Consider the following 18,370-nt stretch of genomic DNA (forward strand, 5'->3'; position numbering starts at 1 on the left):
ATTGAAAATATATAAGTAAATAAATAAGTCAGTTGTTTATTATAGTGACATGTGCATTACACAAATGACATTCACAACACAAATATAAATGATGATAACACCCGGCCCATCGGGTCTATAAGTCACCTTAATGTTAACATTTCTCAAGCGTTGGTACATATATTAACATATATAAGTATGTAAGTCGCGGTGCTGTTTCTCTTAAGAAAAAATATGTTAATGATAAATGAGCAGTCAAAGCAATTAAAGAAAACAACCTGCTTAGTGACACAAGGCTAGGGTTTCCGATGCATTAAGGCGAATTTGTCGGGATTTCATATTTCGCTCCTCATTCCCCTATGTCTTCAGTTTTGGTTGCAGATTTGGCATTTTTATATTTTCGATTTTTCTAAACAAGTGTAGGCCGCGGCCGTCGCGGTCATCGCGGCCTAAAGGAAGCTACGTCCCTTGTCCATATACGTTATGCTACATGTTTATGTATTACCCACATTAAAACAACGTAGTTATCATTCATTTTTATTATTATTAGCATTTATTATTATTATTATTATTATTATTATTATTATTATTATTATTATTATTATTATTATTATTATTATTATTATTATTGATATGATTATTTGAAGGAAGTATGGTTGAGTATTGTCCTGGAGCTATACTATTGTTAGTGGAAAGCGACTTTGTTTTCATTAACACTTTCTTCATGATAAACTCGAGATATGGCAAAATGTAGTAAAAACCATATTTCTTCTATTTCGTTTGTTGCACCTGGGACAATTCAATTATTCAAGAAGTAAGGAAACATTGTTGTTAGAATGGATTGTGTTAACAGTTTTAAAAGGGATGGCATCCAATAAAGTATATCAGAGAAGATAGAAACAACACTCTGATATATCGTCATCAAACAGACCTAAATTTGAAATCAGTTTGGTATTCACTTAGCAAAATACATGCACAAAATCCTACCATAAACGGCGACGCTATAAAACGATGCACTCCCCATTCAAATTGAATGTGGCGGATCCGTGGTCTAGTGGAAACACACTTGACTATCAATCCAGGGGTCGCAGGTTTGATTCCCCGTCGCATCACTTAAAATATTAATCGTCTTCCGGGAGGGACGTTAAATGGGGGTCATGTGTGACAGTGCTATACACTCGTGCTATACAATTGTAGCATGCAAATAGAGGACATACTGCATGTCCTAGACACATCCACTATGGAAACTCTGAGGCCTTTCATGTTCATGCCTGGTGATCCTTCACTAATGCAGAATGAATCTTAAATACACAGGAATCCTTGTTGGATAAAGAAAGTTCATTTTATAAAATGAGTTTTTAATTGTTGCTTTATTTGTACTTATATTTTTAAGTTTTAAATTTGAGAATAGACAAAGTAACAACCAAAAAACACTCACAAAAAAGAGATATGTAATAATATGATATGTCACTGATATCCAGACTGTTTAAGAAATTGTGTTAGTGTTATATTGCATTTTTTCAGCTGCCTTTTTGAACATTATTCCGTTGGAGTTCATAAGTGGGGTTTAATCAATGTTTGTGTCTGCTTTATGATCAATTTCAATATTGTACTGGAAAACCGTGACGGTGTGCAAAAATACAGAAGAAAACAACAGAAGCTTCGTATTGAGAACACGCAAAAAGCCCTGCTGCTGTTAAGAAATAGATGGCACCTGATACTGAAACTGGCTTAAGGAGCTGGCATTTTCACAGGGTGTCTATAAAGCTTTATCAGGATCAACACGCCAGTCAGGTACGAACCTTTGTTCATCGTTTTGTTGTTGACATATAGGTTATATGTTTATAATTCATTTTATTACATATTACCATGTAAACAGGCAACTATTCAGATCGAAAACAAGCTATTTCAAGCATTTCACGTATATGACAACAGTACATTTCCTTAGTTTAAACCTTATTTTACAACACTTGTGAAACAAAGTATTTCAACATTATATTAATCACTCTCGAAGGCACAATGTCTTGGGTTGTGCCGTCTTGGGTTGTGGGGGAAATCGGAGTACCCGGAGGAAACTTTGCTTGGTGACAACAAACCAAACTTACATATAGCTTTTTGCATATATATTTACATGCGCACATGCTGGGAATCGAACCCAGGTTGCATAGGAGTAGGTGGGCTAATCACTGCATTAACCGGACAACCTTTCATTTCCTTAAAACTTCAGTTTGACGACAACTAATTGAATTAATAATCAAGATATGTCGCGTTTTTTCATAAGAAGATTGACTCAGCTTGATGTTAGCTACCGTTAATGTTTCACGTAAGCAATGTTGCATCAGGCCGGAGGTAAGCCAGTTTTTAGTCCAATAGAAAATATGAATCTCTGTGACACTCATGATCTCTTTTTCGTTCTGTTGCAGGTATTAAACTGAGTTCAAAGTATAACAACTATAAATTGTGTGCAGAATTGACAAACACAATAAAGTCTGAAGTAGAATTCACAATTTTAAATATAAGGGGTCCTGAACCACATACGGGTACTTGTTATTTAGTCAAAATGTATTGTTACAAAACGTTTAGATACAAAATGGTTACTTGAAGGCCAACTGACATGTTTCCCAGTCGGAATGGAGGTAGGACGTGAATGAACTATGAGGAAGAGCCAAATAAATTGATCATAACATTGATTGCCTAGTATGATAGGCTCGGATGGACTCGAAACCACAACCACCAAATTGTATAGCTAATGCATAACCGTATCCAGTTTATACATAACACTTACTTTCCAAGGTATATTTTAAGTTTATGTTCAGGTTTCTTTCCTGAATAGCAATCTGATACCACGCAGCTATCTGAGAAATTTCTGAGCGGTGGCTACAATTCGATGTAAATACCCATAGGACAGGATACAACCTTAATCATGTTTGAAACTACTGACACCAACAACTTTATCTTATTTTGTGCTCAGACCTAAAAGATTCACGTGAAGTGAATTACTAGTTGCGAATGGTTAAACTCACATGTACGGAGTTTTTGCTGTATATTAATTTTAGTAGTTATGCCTGTCTGTACACGTACCTGATTATTTCATTTTAGGAAATGTTTCCCTCACTTTATCGTTTGCATAATTTTAGTTGCATCGGATGCCTAAAATAACTCATATATTAGCTATTGAACCCATATTCACTTTAAACAGGTATGTAACATCCAAAGTACCGATACATGCCTCGGAAGAAGAGGTAAACGAGATTGTGTTGTCATCACCTGATTAAATTGTAAACAGACACTGTACGAACTCTAATTCACAAAGTCGTAAAGATTGTGGAACAGTATCCCAATATCGTTCTACGCACTAATTGCAACATTTATGCACACTGTCAGTAGATATATGGGCAAATATTCACGACCGCCTTCAGTCAAAGTAAGGAACTCATCACTAAAATGTCCAATTTTAAATCTTAATTCAGTGTTTTTAACAATATTTAAACAAAAATGTCTCAAACTATTTAAAATAGCATATTCATTATTAAAACACACTTTTTGTCAAGCTTGTTATATTAAATATGTAAAATAAACAAATGCTGCTTTAGTATAACTACATGAAGTAACAAAGTTTTTTCTATGTTCTCGATGTATTTATGAAATATGATTATTACAACAACACTGTTTAATTACATTATGATTTATAAATGTAAACTAAAAAACTACTTAAGCAAACACTTAAAAGAGAAACCTTTTTCGACTTTTAGTAACAATGTTATTGACTCAAACCTCTCTTGACGTGCTGGCAACATAAAGGATCGCTGTGTACAAATCTTATGCATATAAACAAGAGTGTTCCACGTCGACAATTAGGTTCATAGAATGATAATAAGACGCACACGTATTGCAGTTTTATACATATCACACTAGCTCCAAGTATTCGTTGGTGTTGCACTGTCACGGGACACAGGAATTGTAATTCCATCTCTGCGATCAGGTCCGTTGTCAGGAAATCTTCCATCTGCTACAGTGCGATACATATATATATATATCATATTATGTTAGAGATGTACATTTTCATGTCGTATCCACATGACTGTATCTCATACCGGTAGAAATAAAGAGGACGGTGGAACCGGATATATTATTGTCTTTTATTCCTGTGTTTTAAAGCAAAATGCGTTGTCCGAAGTTGGGAAAGAGCCGCGGTACTTCACGAACACCAGAACAAGGAGTGTCTGTAGTATAGTTTTACATTATACATGCCGTATTTAAAAACATGCCACAGATGAAGCAGTACTTGGAGTGAAAACATGACATTTACAAATATGTATATTTTTTTTATCCCAGACCAAATAAAACACTTTTTTCATGGGCCATCATTTTAAAAAATATATGCAAGCTCAGAAATTATTCCCGTGTTTACAATCACTAAGGTGAATACGGGATCCTCTGAGAACAGGAAGGTGTAAAAACATTCTGATGTTGTGAGGGAAAATGTTTGTGTGAGTCAACACATAGTCGTACCCCTCGCAGTATCGCAGAGCTCTTCCAAACATCTCTACAGTTATTTCGACCCTCATTTGCAAACGAGTTACACGTACCCGATACACTGAGTCACTGGAGTGGTTCTTTCCAGATCGGACTACATAACCATTCGATCTATTTGCTTCCATAAGAGCATCCTGAATTTCGTCATATGTAAATGAAACGCTTGTAAAGGAGCGAACTAGCTCCTGTATCCTATCTGTTATACATTGTACAATGCTTTTGAATCTTATCTCATTGTCGGCATCATTTGTATTAACACTGTCAATAGCGTCAAATTCGATATCGTTTTCAGACGCTTGAAATTGGACGATTACATTTGGCTTATCAATAGAGGAGACTGTTGAATTACTGTTTGACCTCGTTAAGTATCGGGGTTGATTGTTCGTTGATTCGATTAACGAATCGGTTGCGATTAACCTTTGTGGGATAGATTCGAATGTAATGCTACCATCATCTTTATGAAAAATATTGCTTATGACATTTCGAGGTCCTGCAGTATATTGTAACTTTTTGTAAGCTATTTCTTTAGATGCGCTTTCCTGCTCTTTAAATCCAAACAACCCTTGTTTGTCTGAGGCATATTTGATCAACAATTTTAGATAAGTGCCATCAATAGTCTTCATTCCAATTTCTCCCATAAATTCCTGGACTGGAAACAGGAACTGTTGATTACCATCAGCTATTTCGATATGTTTCGTTTGATTTGACGTGCATAGATGACAACAACAACCAAAGCTTAAATCAGCCTTAGACTGTGTCAATAATATTACTTTTATACAACTAACCACTTTCAATAAACCTTCTTTGACCTCTTCATAATTAGAATAAAAAGTCTTTAGTCTGTTTGTTAAGCCGTCCGATATTGAATTCTCCAAATTTTCCAAGTTCAAGTCTAATGGTTTCAGGAGTTTGATGAATAACGATGCCAAGGTCCCGAGAGACAACACAACTGAGTAGAAGATTTGTAGTTCTTTGGATGCTGAAAAATATAATTACGAAATTGAATGAATAAAACACTTGATTGTATTTAAAACATTAATATTTTCATGAACATTCATTATTCAAAATGATAAAAAAACAACAAAGAAATTGTGCAACTTCTTCTATTGCTTTTCTCTGTGGCGAAGAATAATTAAACAACTACTCTACGACACATTGATAACAGAACAACTTTTAATTTTAACATTTTTATTTTACCACTTTTTCTTTTTCCACAAGCAGTTTACACTTTTAACAATTACTCCGTTTTAATACTCCGTTATAACTTTCAATAACACATTTCATGTTAATACACCTTTCACTTTTTAGCTCTTCCAATAATATAACATTCAGCCTATTTATACTAAGCTAAGTTCCCGCCAATATGGCTTAGAACAAAGAAAGCATAAAAAGCATGAAACACGTGGCATACCTTATGTAAGTATTTTCCCGCCAATATCTGAACGGAGCATGCTTACATAAAGTTATTTGCCGCCAAAAGTAACGGAGAATGAAACAGTTTACTGACAAAGGAGTTTAAAGACTTATGTATCAATATCAACCAATCAAATGTTGACACATATGTAATCCAAGGCTAATCGTGCTTGCACGTGTTAGACTTAGAGCACTTATGCAATAACTTTGAGGCCCTGGAAGGGATATTAACAAATGAATAATGTTATTTGTATAATGCAAGATGTCAGCTATTACAAATAAGATTTCAATATAATGATAATATTTGTAGTAAATATAACTACTACAACAGTCTTTAAAACTCGTACATATATTTCAACAATTATCATATTCCAAAATCGTGAAGTTTCACGACACTCCCCACTTATTAACGGTTAGATATGTTCATTACTCATGAACTAAGGTAACTGTAATGTCACAATAAAATATGAAATCAGTTTATCTTAACTGAGAAAAAATAAAGCAAATAGTTTATGAGTTTACCTTAACAGTATATAATGTTTCAGTTTAATTATTCTCCACCCACGAGTCATGTACTATGAAGTCCTGTGTGGAAATGATTTCCTCATTTCGATAAACATAGGTACGTTCACACCTAAATGTTACATACTGTGTCACTCGAGAGATTTCAGAATCGGGTCTGGCGACTATATCATCATCACTGATATAAACAACATATAAACAACACTGTCAACATCACTGTTAACTATACTTTTTGTATCACGAACACTGTCGACATCGTCAGGAATAACATCCTCACTTTCATGAACTTCACAACTTTCGGCAGATACACTTATATCATCAATCTCACCGATTTCACTTAACTCTGCAGAAATACTTACTTCACTACACTCACCAATTTCACTTATGTCTGCTGAAACACTAACTTCATCATGTATATCACTAAAATGAGCGTCTACACTGCTCACATCACTATACACAACATCACGTAATCCACAAGATACACTTTTACTGTTAGCATTTACATCACTGCTGCTACCACTGCTGCTGCTGACGTTGCTGACGTCATCACAACCGTTACTGATGACGTCATCTCTGTTGGTACTGCTGCAACTGCTTACGGAATCACTGCTGCTACTGCTACTACTGCTTACGGAATCACTACTGCCACTGCTACTACTGCCTACGGAATCACTGCTGCTACTGCTTTCAACGTCATTCATAGTCAGCAAGTCTAAAATCGAGTCGTCCTCACTCACATCATCATAATAACTTGCTGTATCATCATTGCCCCTTTTCGCCAACAAAGCCCGGCGTCTTGCAACGTTGCTGCCAAAACCATGGACTCGTTGTAGATGCGAATATAAATAACTCCTTCTTTTAAATGTCACTTTACATTTGTCAACTACACAGTTCCATAGTTCTATGTCTGAGTGTTTTTCTTCAATGTGTCTTTTTAAGTTTCTTTTATATTTGTAACTCCTGTTACAAATGTCACAAATGCAGTTCACCATTTTTACAACTCAAAAACACACGTCTTCTCTCAGTAAACTCTGGTTACGAAATGACACTACACACGTGGATTTGCTAATCCTTGCTGCACGAGAAAAGCGAAATAAAAGATACGATAATCCTTTGCTCCGTCGGTGATAAACCGTGTAGTGTTTAGCACGTGGTCACAACACAGCTATTTACCTCTTTTAACCCTTTGCGGCGCTAAATTGTTATTTAATTACAGAAGTTAATACGTTTGGAGAATACAGTACTGATATTTAACATTTTATTTCAGACAGCATTCACAGCATACTTCCACACATTACACTAAAGTTTTTATCTTCCGCTTTGCAGCCTCCGCAGCTAGCCTAACAGGTCGTTTTGTACACTGTTTGGTTATCTTGTCTCTTTGCTCCGGTGGCCTATCTGTACCCGGTGTCTGCTTGAATATGTCGTTGCACTCAACTGGATACAGCAAATTCAAAGGTCTACCTAGAACTTTCTTTGACGATAACTGAACTTTTGCTGATCTGATTTCATTGTCTCTACTATGAACAAGTTCTTTTACTCTTCCAATTTTCCAACTACCTCTTGGTGTGTTGTCTTTTATTAACACTGTATCTCCTATTCTGGGTACATTGTGTGATACAACCCTCCCCGCCTTGAGAAACGTCTGGGTCCTCTCACGAAGACTACATAGATACTCATCTCTCCAAATTCTCCAAAAGTCATCTAGTAGCTTCTGACCTTTTTTCCATATATTCAACAATCTTTCACAAGAACTGTCATAAGGACTATAGTCTGTATCATCACTTTCAACACTTATTTCTGGTATTCCTGTTTTAGGATTAGGTGTTAAAAAATGACTGGGGGTAAGAGTGATATTTGAGCTCAGGTCATCTGTGATGTACACAAGTGGTCGGGAATTCACGACTGATTCTATTTCTTTTAACAAAGTTTGCAATTGAATTGTAGTGAGCAACTTTCGTCCAAGAGACTTTCTTAATGATCTTTTCACTAATCCGACAAGTCGCTCATAAAAACCACCCATCCAAGGTGCTAGTTCTACAATGAAGTGCCAATTTATTCCTGAAGATGATGTATACGATTGAACTTCACTGCTGTTTGTCACATTCTTCCATATTTCATCGAGTGTTTTATTTGCAAGTTTGAATTGATTAGCGTTATCACTAAGAATTTCACTTGGAACACCACGTTGAGACACAAATCGTTTGAGAGCAAGAAGAAATTCTTCTGTTGTCATATCTTGCACTAATTCCAAGTGAATAGCTCTTGTCACCATGCACGAAAAAAGACACACCCACACTTTCTTTGATCCTTCAGCAGCTTTCACGTACAGTGGTCCAAGATAGTCTACACCTGTTCTGGCAAAAGCATTTGACTCTTGAACTCTGGATGCAGGTAAAGGTGCCATTTTTGGCATTCTGTACGGTCCACCTTCATGTCGTCGACATACTTGACACAAACGTAAAACTAACTTTACTGTAGCACGACCATGTGGTATCCAATACTTGTACCTAAGTTTTGCAAGTGTCTGTGACACACCAGAATGTAATATATTTCTGTGTGTTTTTTCAATGATAAGTTGTGTGAACCGTTCTCTTGGTGGTAATAGAATAGGTCGTCTTGCTCCTTCTTCTAAATTTGAATTTTCCAGTCTGCCTGTACATCGAAGGAGGCCATCACCATCTACATACAACCCTAGTTGTCTTTCCAAGTTAGTTGCTTTGTTAGTCTTGAGGCCGTGTAGTTCTTTGGAATAAACTTTCCTCTGAACATAGTTTGTCCAAATCAATTCTGCCTCTTTGATATCATCACTGTTTAGATCAGAATCAACTTCTTTCCTCCTCAGTTTTCTGATGAATTTGTTAACATATGCTGTAACACGTAATAGTTTGGTAAGTGAGGAATATCTTTCACAATCCATTTCAAATGGAGCACAAATTTTCTTTTCACTATGACTGTCAGAACTCTGACTATTTTCTCGAGAACTTTCCTCTACTAAACAACTTTCCTCACACATCACTGTTGGGTTTTTACCTGACAATGACTGCTGACCAGTTATCCATGTGTTTGATGGGTCTCTCAGCCATGTTGGTCCATTCCACCATAGTTGATTCTCAGATAGCATGGCTGTAGTAGAACCTCTCGTTGCTATGTCAGCAGGGTTTTCCTTTGTGTTTATATAACTGATCTCTATGTCTTTGTTAACTTTAATTTCATCAACTCGGTTCTTCACAAAAACCGGTAACTTTTTATTACTGTTCAACCAACCAAGTACAACTTGTGAGTCACTCCACAAATAATCTTTTGATATTTCCATATTGAGTTGTTCTTTCACAAACTTCAGACATCTTACTCCGATCAACACAGCCATTAGTTCAAGCTTAGGTATAGTCATCTCTTTGACCGGAGCAAGTCTTGTCTTTGCAAATAACAGATCTGTTCTTGATTCTTGTTGACCCTCTTGATGAAGGTACACAGCTGCCGCATATGAAGATTTTGAAGCGTCACAGAAACACAAGATACTGCAAGACATATTCTTATGATCACTGTTTGCAAGGCACCGATTAACTTTGCACTTTGGAATGTCTTTCAACTCTGAATCTATTTCACTGCAACACTGTCTCACTTTTTTATCATCGATTGAATCATCCCAGTCAAACCCTCTAGACCACAATTCTTGAAGAAGCACTTCCCTTGTAACACAACAGGAGAAAATAACCCCATAGGGTCAAACACAGACGCTACTCTTTTCAATATGTTGCGTTTGGTTGTGGGACAATCGTCGTCCATGACCTTTGGTTCTTTCACAGAAATTTTGTCAGATTTGTGATCCCAGATGTGACCGAGAACCTTCATTTCCTTTGGCTCTGCGAGATCGGCTGTTGGAATGCACTTATTGACTTCTTCACTGTTAGTAAGCCATTCGCGTAAATTTATGGACGCATCATTGAAAATTGACTTTGCTGTTTTGTATAGATCAATAGCCTCTTTGTCACTGTTTGCTCCGGTAACAATGTTGTCAACATATATGTCACCTTTCAATTTCTGTGACACGTCTGACTCATATCAATCCAGATGGTTTTCCACAGTAGCACCTAGCAAGAAAGGACTCGATATCACACCAAACGGTACTCTGCAGAAACGAAACACTTGTAGATTCTCAGATGTGACTTCTGGTTTTTGAACATCTTTTATCCAAAAGAATCGGGTAACATCTCTTTGGCTAGTCTGCAATCCCACTTGTAAAAATGCCTTTTCAATGTCAGATACCATTGCGACTTTGTGTAGACGAAATCTCATCAAAAGTCCACACAAATCATGAAGTAGAACAGGTCCTCTGTATAAACAATCGTTGAGGCTGTTGCTGTCTTTGGTAAGTTTTGCCGAAGCATCAAACACGACTCTAACCTTTGTACTAGTTCTTTGTAGGTTGACAACAGCATGATGGGGTAAGTAGTGCTGAAGACCATCTGATTCGGCTTCCTCAACTTTCTCGATAATGCCTTTCTGAAATTGATCTTGGATGACAGAGTTATACTTCTGTAAAAAGTCTGGTTTTTCTTTCAGTTTCTTCACACATGATTTCAGTCGACCATATGCTAGCTCTCGGTTCTTCGGGAGTTCTTGAATTTCATTTTTCCATGGCCAAGTGACCTGATAGCGTCCATCCTGGAATTTGATGTTTTTCTTAAACATTTGCATGGCCGTATCATCATCTGAATAATCTGGCTTGTCCTTTACACCAATGGCTTCAATACTCCAGAAATCCTCCAATTCAGGTTTACTTTCAAGAACACTATCGACACATTGGTTTTTGTGAACGTAGATCCATGTGTTAGAATTAACATATTTGGTACACTGTCGTCTGTTTCTTTAGAGGTGGTACGTCCAGCTAGGATCCAACCAAGTTTTGAACTTAACAAATACAGTCCTGGTGTCACTTCCAACTTCTGAGAAAGTACAATATCCAGGTAATAGTCATTACCCAGAAGAAGTTCCACATTTGCCATTTCACAATTCCTCGGAATAGTATCTGCCAGTTCCACACTGTTCACTAAGTGATCTAAGTCACTCATGACTTTAATGTTAAGTGTTTTCCTTTGAATGTTACCACTGATCACTGGGACAATGTTTGCTTTGATTTCAATGTACTGTCCATTCTTCAACTTCAAATACAATGTAGTCAACTCTGTTTTGATGTTCTTTGAATGAGTGCTACCAAATGTAACAACTTTTAATTCTTCAGTTTTCTTTGGCTTTAAACCGAGCTTATCTGCTAAAGACTTGGTTATGTAAGTTCGTTGAGAGCCACAGTCTAGAAGAATTCTTGTTTTGACATAATCTGTGTTTGTAAGATCTTTTTTCACTTCTGTTGTTGCAGTTTGCATGAACACTTTTTCTCCGACAGAAACCATAACATTCTCTCCAGAATTTGTCATGTCCTCTACACAAGCTCCTACCTCTTCAGTAAGATTGACGTTGGTTTTTGTTGAAGCACCTTTTGTAGAGAACTTCTTGAGGCATAGGCTTCTATGATGTTGATTGAATTCACCACAGTACACGCACGCTTTACTTGTTTTACACTCATTGGCCATATGTCCAGATTTCAAACATTTGAAGCAACAACCTTTGATTTTTCTCTTTCTCTCGTCTACTGTTCTATATTCTGTGCACTCGTCGCTCCAATGTGACCTTGAACAATATTTACACACATATGGTTTATTTTCAGATTTCACTCTTTGTGCTTTTTCACTAGCAAACAATGACTCAGCTGAACTTTGTTTCATTACTGTGTTGGAATATCGATTCCCACCAGTAGTAGGAGGATAACGGTAAGGTGGTTTAAATCCATTCACATGGCTTAGAGGGTTCACTTTTGTAACACTTTGATACTCTACTTTTTTCTTATCTGCTCTTTCACAAGCAACAACATAGTTTTTCAACTGTTCTCTCAACTTCGTTAGTGTCCATTCAGCCTTTGCTTCTTTGTTGAACTCGAGTTGACGTAGTACTTCCTCCGGCAACTTGGTTCGAATCATAGACACAAACACGTGTTGATTGACATTTTCTCCAAGTACCTCTAAGCTTCTGAGGTGTTTTTCTGTGGTGTCTATGAAACTTCTAAGGCTCTCCACCTTATTCAAAGGAGAATGTACGTTCATCAGAGCTTTGTAATGTAAATCTACAATTTCTTGTTGATTTCCGTATCTCTCACGAAGGAGTCTCAATGCAATCTCATAGTTTTCGTTTGACCTTGCCAATCCAGCAACGGCACGTTTTGCTTCACCTCCAAGTTTGGTTTGAAGATAGCTGAATTTCTCCACGTTGGATAAATTAGAATTCTTATGCACGGTGCATTCAAAGACATCCCAAAACTCACGCCACTGTAACTTGTTTCCATAAAACATGTATAATTCTATTTTTGGAAGTTTCACTGAGTTTGGGTTCACTTTCCCTTTACGGTCTAAATTCTTTAAAAGTTCCAGTTGTTGGTCTATTTGTGTACGCATCAGATCTTTCATTGATTCTTGAATATCTACAAGCCTTGTTGCATTTGAAGGTTCATCTTGAGAGGCAGCTCGAACATCACTAGGACACAGGCTTTCATTAAACTGGTCCAGCTCTATTAAACAATCTTCAACTAAGAAATTTAATTGGCAATCTTCATCTAAAGCCTTTTCTAGAAAATCTGCTTCATCTTCATCTAATATCTGAGACAGCTTGTCAACTTGGAGCATTAACTTTTCGGAATATGTTTTCAACAAATATTTTGATTTTTGAATCTGTTTAAGCATGTCAGATAATTCAAATCTACTCACGTCTTGTTTCAGTTAATCCTTTGCGACTCTAAGTTCCTTGTCCAAAGTATTCCTATACCTTGTCCTCACTCCTTTGGTGGATGCAACTGTCGCCATTTTGAAATTACACTGTGTCACAACAAGGCGCTACACAAAAACACAACACACTTTTAAAACACTTCTTCTAAACATCCGGTTCGCGGGACCATTTCAATGTGGCGAAGAATAATTAAACAACTACTCTACGACACATTGATAACAGAACAACTTTTAATTTTAACATTTTTATTTTACCACTTTTTCTTTTTCCTCAAGCAGTTTACACTTTTAACAATTACTCCGTTTTAATACTCCGTTATAACTTTCAATAACACATTTCATGTTAATACACCTTTCATTTTTTAGCTCTTCCAATAATATAACATTCAGCCTATTTATACTAAGCTAAGTTCCCGCCAATATGGCTTAGAACAAAGAAAGCATAAAAAGCATGAAACACGTGGCATACCTTATGTAAGTATTTTCCCGCCAATATCTGAACGGAGCATGCTTACATAAAGTTATTTGCCGCCAAAAGTAACGGAGAATGAAACAGTTTACTGACAAAGGAGTTTAAAGACTTATGTATCAATATCAACCAATCAAATGTTGACACATATGTAATCCAAGGCTAATCGTGCTTGCACGTGTTAGACTTAGAGCACTTATGCAATAACTTTGAGGCCCTGGAAGGGATATTAACAAATGAATAATGTTATTTGTATAATGCAAGATGTCAGCTATTACAAATAAGATTTCAATATAATGATAATATTTGTAGTAAATATAACTACTACAACAGTCTTTAAAACTCGTACATATATTTCAACAATTATCGTATTCCAAAATCGTGAAGTTTCACGACATTCTCCACTGCTGCAGCAAGTAAGAGTCAACTTTGACCTTGCCCTATTGCCCTCAATATCTAAAAAGGTTTATCAACTGTATATTACCAATTTGCATGCTTTGTTAAAAGACTCTACACGAAATCGATTTGATCAGAAATAATTGTGACGCCGACGATAACGCCAACAGCGACAAACAATCAAAACTTTGGGCCAATTTTCCAACTTTTCGAGAGCCAGTAATGCCATTTTGAAAACCGAATCGGGGTCATTTTTTACGTAAAGAAATGTGTGTCATCATTATATTAGGTTTATCTTGGAAAAAGGGCAGTATTATAGTAAACATGATATTGAGGACAATGATATCCGATATATGAGGAATACTTTTGTGATTTTCTGTGACAACGAGTGAAATAAAATACGAACTGATACTAAAATAAACAAACGATCTTTGAATTTAATGTAATTTTCTGTGATTTATTAAACTTCATTTTTCAAGTACTCAACGAAAACGAAATCACCTGCGAACGAATAAATCAAGTTGGAGCGAATTTGCTCATAATGAATTCATTCAAAGGTAACGTAGTATACGAGTCTGATATTGGATGTATCACTCACTGCCCTGGGTCCGTATCATTTTCTGATTTATTGCTAAAAGCTCATCTTACAAACAATCTGAAATTGCCATGTCAAATTAAAAGAAAGGAAAGAAGTATTGTTCCAGATAAACATCTGTAAAATAGTATACAATTGTCATTGCAGTTAGAGTTTTTCCATAGTTAATATCAAATGTAAGACGTGATTACCAACGTAGAGTCTAAACGAATATCTATTTTATTGCAAACGTTCAAAACCGAAACAATGAAACCTGCCGATGAAATATCATGTGACTAAACTGTTGTTTGAACAGTTTCTCTGTAATGCATTTGAATATTTAATGTAGCAAGAAAGGTTTGCCATATTAACTGAGTCTTTAAAAAAGCTGGTAAAATTATTATATGGCAATTAAACCAGTATAAGTAAATAACATTTTTCAATAACAAACAAAAAAATGTTTACTTATTAACATATTTTTATTGAAACACTTTTACCTATTTAAAGGCTTCTTGAGAAAAGTGAGTGTTGTACAAGTTACTTCGAACAGTTCCGAGTGATATGTCTGTTCACTAAGTCCCTGATAACACTGTGATATTGATCATCTGAGGTTATGAGTCAAGTATGTTATGCGTTGTTTCTATAAACCCCACTCTTATCACATACTTATCGATGATAAAATACAGGTCGAAATTATAAACGCGTCTTTTCGTATGAACAGTTGGATTAATGTCAATTAACGTCAATTATTATAAGTTTAAATTTAAAACAGTGGTTCTCCTTGAACATTGTACATGTTAAGTAGTTTTCGGCATTTATTTGACATATTGTTGATATGCAAATACAACATTCGGTAGTTATAGTTACATGATAACGTGGGCATTGAGCTCGTCCGTTTATTTTCGAAGATTTTTATTGCCGTAGTCAACAGTATAAATAGACTTCATCTCTTGCAATAAATTAAAGGTTTAAGATATTCGCATGCGAATATAGCATACACATATTGCGTGTGCGTGTGTGCGTGTACGTGTGCGTGCGTGCGTTCGTTTGGACTTTTAACAAAATTAACGAAAGTTTGACTCAATCTTTTCCCTTTTCAATCACTGTTTAATGTTGTCATCCATTAACTATGATTTTATAATGTTCGACAGTATTAAACTAGCATCAATGTTTCAATATGTCAGTAAAACGGTCAAACCTCAGGGTCAATTTAAAAGTCAAACCATAACACAGTTATTTTGTTCAATAAATACTAGTCAAAATAGGAATAATCCCAAACTCATTATAAAGTGTACCTTACAAACTAAAATGAAAGTTTAGTATTCCTTAATATCTTACCGTTGTAAAATTTATTTTTCTATTGTGTATATAGGGAAACAAAACGTGTTATTTTTTCCTTTACGAAAGCCAACAAAAACTACGTTTGTTTAGATCAAAAGTCAAAACTCTATTAATTTCGCTGTTTTTCTTCCTTTCTATATTTAAAATCACGTGTTTTATACGGTTTAATGAATACTAAGTATTGAAATAACTACCTTTATGATTCTCTCAATGTATTAATATCCGAATTAAATTAAATGCAAAACTGTTCTAACAAGAAGTTACACACTATCATAACGTTAAATAATCAATGCACAAGTTCATGCTTTGATTTGGGTCATTTACAAAGATGGTTTTGTTTTATATATACGTTTATTTTTTGGTGACCTTAAGTTAAACGATCTTAAGAAAAAAGTAACTCAAATCATTTCAAACTCGGTTGTCTTTTTCCCTAAAGGTATGTCTTAAACCTGCACTCTCATAGATTGAACGTTTTTTTAAATAGTGTTAACAATGTTAACGGACAGTGTGTGCTTCATTAACTGTTTTGTTAATAAATATAATGCACTTTGTGTTTATGAACACTCACTGACTCATGAACTCTTACTGGTTCATGAACACTGAACGTTTATTCCATGCAGTGTGTTCATGAACTTTTCCACTCATTATATACATGTTCATGGACTATCAATGGTTCATGAACTCTAACTGGTTTATGACCCATTATTTTATGAAATCTTTCATAAATGCGAAAAGGTCTTAATTTAAGATCATGCATAATTAATGAATTTATTCACGGACAATATATTTATTGATCATTATATTCTCAACTGGTTAAAAATAGAGGGTTTAGCTTAGGCGTTATACAACAGGTCCAATTGTTGAAGTGCTTTGCATGTTTTTCTACTGCATGTTCGGGTTAATGTCGCTTTAGGGCAGTTAGCAGCGACCTACCATGCATTTAAGTACACACACTAGCAGTGTAATTGTTTTGGTTACGGATTGGGCTCTCCTCCTTAGTTAACCTTTAAACACTTTTGTTCAGTTTTCGGTTTGCATAAAACAGGCTTATTGCTACTCGCATGAGTTATGTTCTCCCGTTAATTTCAATTAAAGCTTTTAGTGGTTTCGCAACAACACACAAATTTACTGTAATCCAATTAATGTGGACGATTGGCTGGTCGATGGGCTCAATTTCATATATAATTTAAGCCGCTGGCAAACGTTATGAATAACATTACATGTGCTCGATAAACTAAAATGTAACGAATAACGTAATAACCCAATTGAGATATATTAGTTTTTAATGTGGTCTTTAACTAATTTTGAGGAGTATACATAAAAAGCATTGTATAAATATCACGACAGGTACTTCAGCAATGCGTCATACCACTGCCTATTATTAGACTTCTTATCAATTTCCAATTTATTATATGTTAAATTGTCATCTACCAAGCAATCTGTTTAATGAGTCAAATAACAAAAAAGCCATAGCAATACGAGCATATCCATATTGCCTGTCTAATTCAAGACGCAATAAATAAGAGTAATCTTACCTGTCGAATTTCCGAAACCGAAACTGAGATAATTTATTCTTCTAAAGCTAAATATAACTTTATGTGATTTTTAAAGTGATTTCAACACTTCATACAAAACAATCTACAATATTGTTTCAAAAATAACAAGTTTCATAATCGTATTTAAACTGTTTTTAATTTAAATATTGAAAATAAAACATTTACCCATTGTAATGCCTTTCCGTGTGAGTGATTAGTTTAATAAACTTCCTGGTTGATTAATGAATTCAGTACTACACTTCGCAAAGTTATTCAGGCGACAACGCGTTTTATTGTCGATATTTCAAAACAAATAATTATCGGTAACAAGTGTTACACATTTCAAGAAAATGTAAATGAAAAACTATTCATTAATTATTTGCAGCGTCAAAACTATATTTCATTTAAGTAGGGGTTTGTCATAGTTTGATCAAGTAAAAATTAACCAGAACCACCAAATCGGATATTCGACGGCCTTTGTTGTTCAAAAATAAATGAGTGTTGAGAGTTTCATGGTTGAACTTCTAAACTAGCATGTGGATTATTCAAGAATTACCTCTACCAAATAATAGGTGAAAAGCTATTCATTTATACGTTGCAGCGTCAAAAATATATTTCATATAAGAAGGGGTCTGATGTCAAAAATCACCGAATTTAAGTCTTTCTATATAAAACAGCACTGCCAAATTATTAAATTTAACCATGGCTATTGTTTATTTTGGAGATGATATTAAATCTAAAACAGTTTGATCATGTAAATAGTAAACCG

General features: G+C 35.3%; 1 protein-coding gene across 5 annotated transcripts in view; it reads right to left on the minus strand.

Moving 5' to 3' along the window:
* LOC128238584 (uncharacterized) overlaps positions 1-18,370 on the minus strand; it is a 62,227-nt gene that overhangs the window by 28,728 nt on the left and 15,129 nt on the right. For 2 of the 5 annotated variants that reach the window (XM_052954649.1, XM_052954650.1), the window contains exon 2: positions 3,519-5,494. The exons of 1 other annotated variant lie outside the window; for it this stretch is intronic. In XM_052954649.1, coding sequence (XP_052810609.1) covers positions 4,368-5,494 — 1,127 coding nt within the window. In that variant the 3' untranslated portion in view covers positions 3,519-4,367. Of the gene's footprint in view, positions 1-3,515; positions 5,495-17,787; positions 17,814-18,370 lie in introns of those variants that run through there. 2 more of the 5 variants (XM_052954652.1, XM_052954651.1) reach the window with 2 other exon arrangements.

Source organism: Mya arenaria, chromosome 6 (assembly GCF_026914265.1).
Source record: "Mya arenaria isolate MELC-2E11 chromosome 6, ASM2691426v1".
Classification (NCBI taxonomy): Eukaryota; Metazoa; Mollusca; class Bivalvia; order Myida; family Myidae; genus Mya; species Mya arenaria.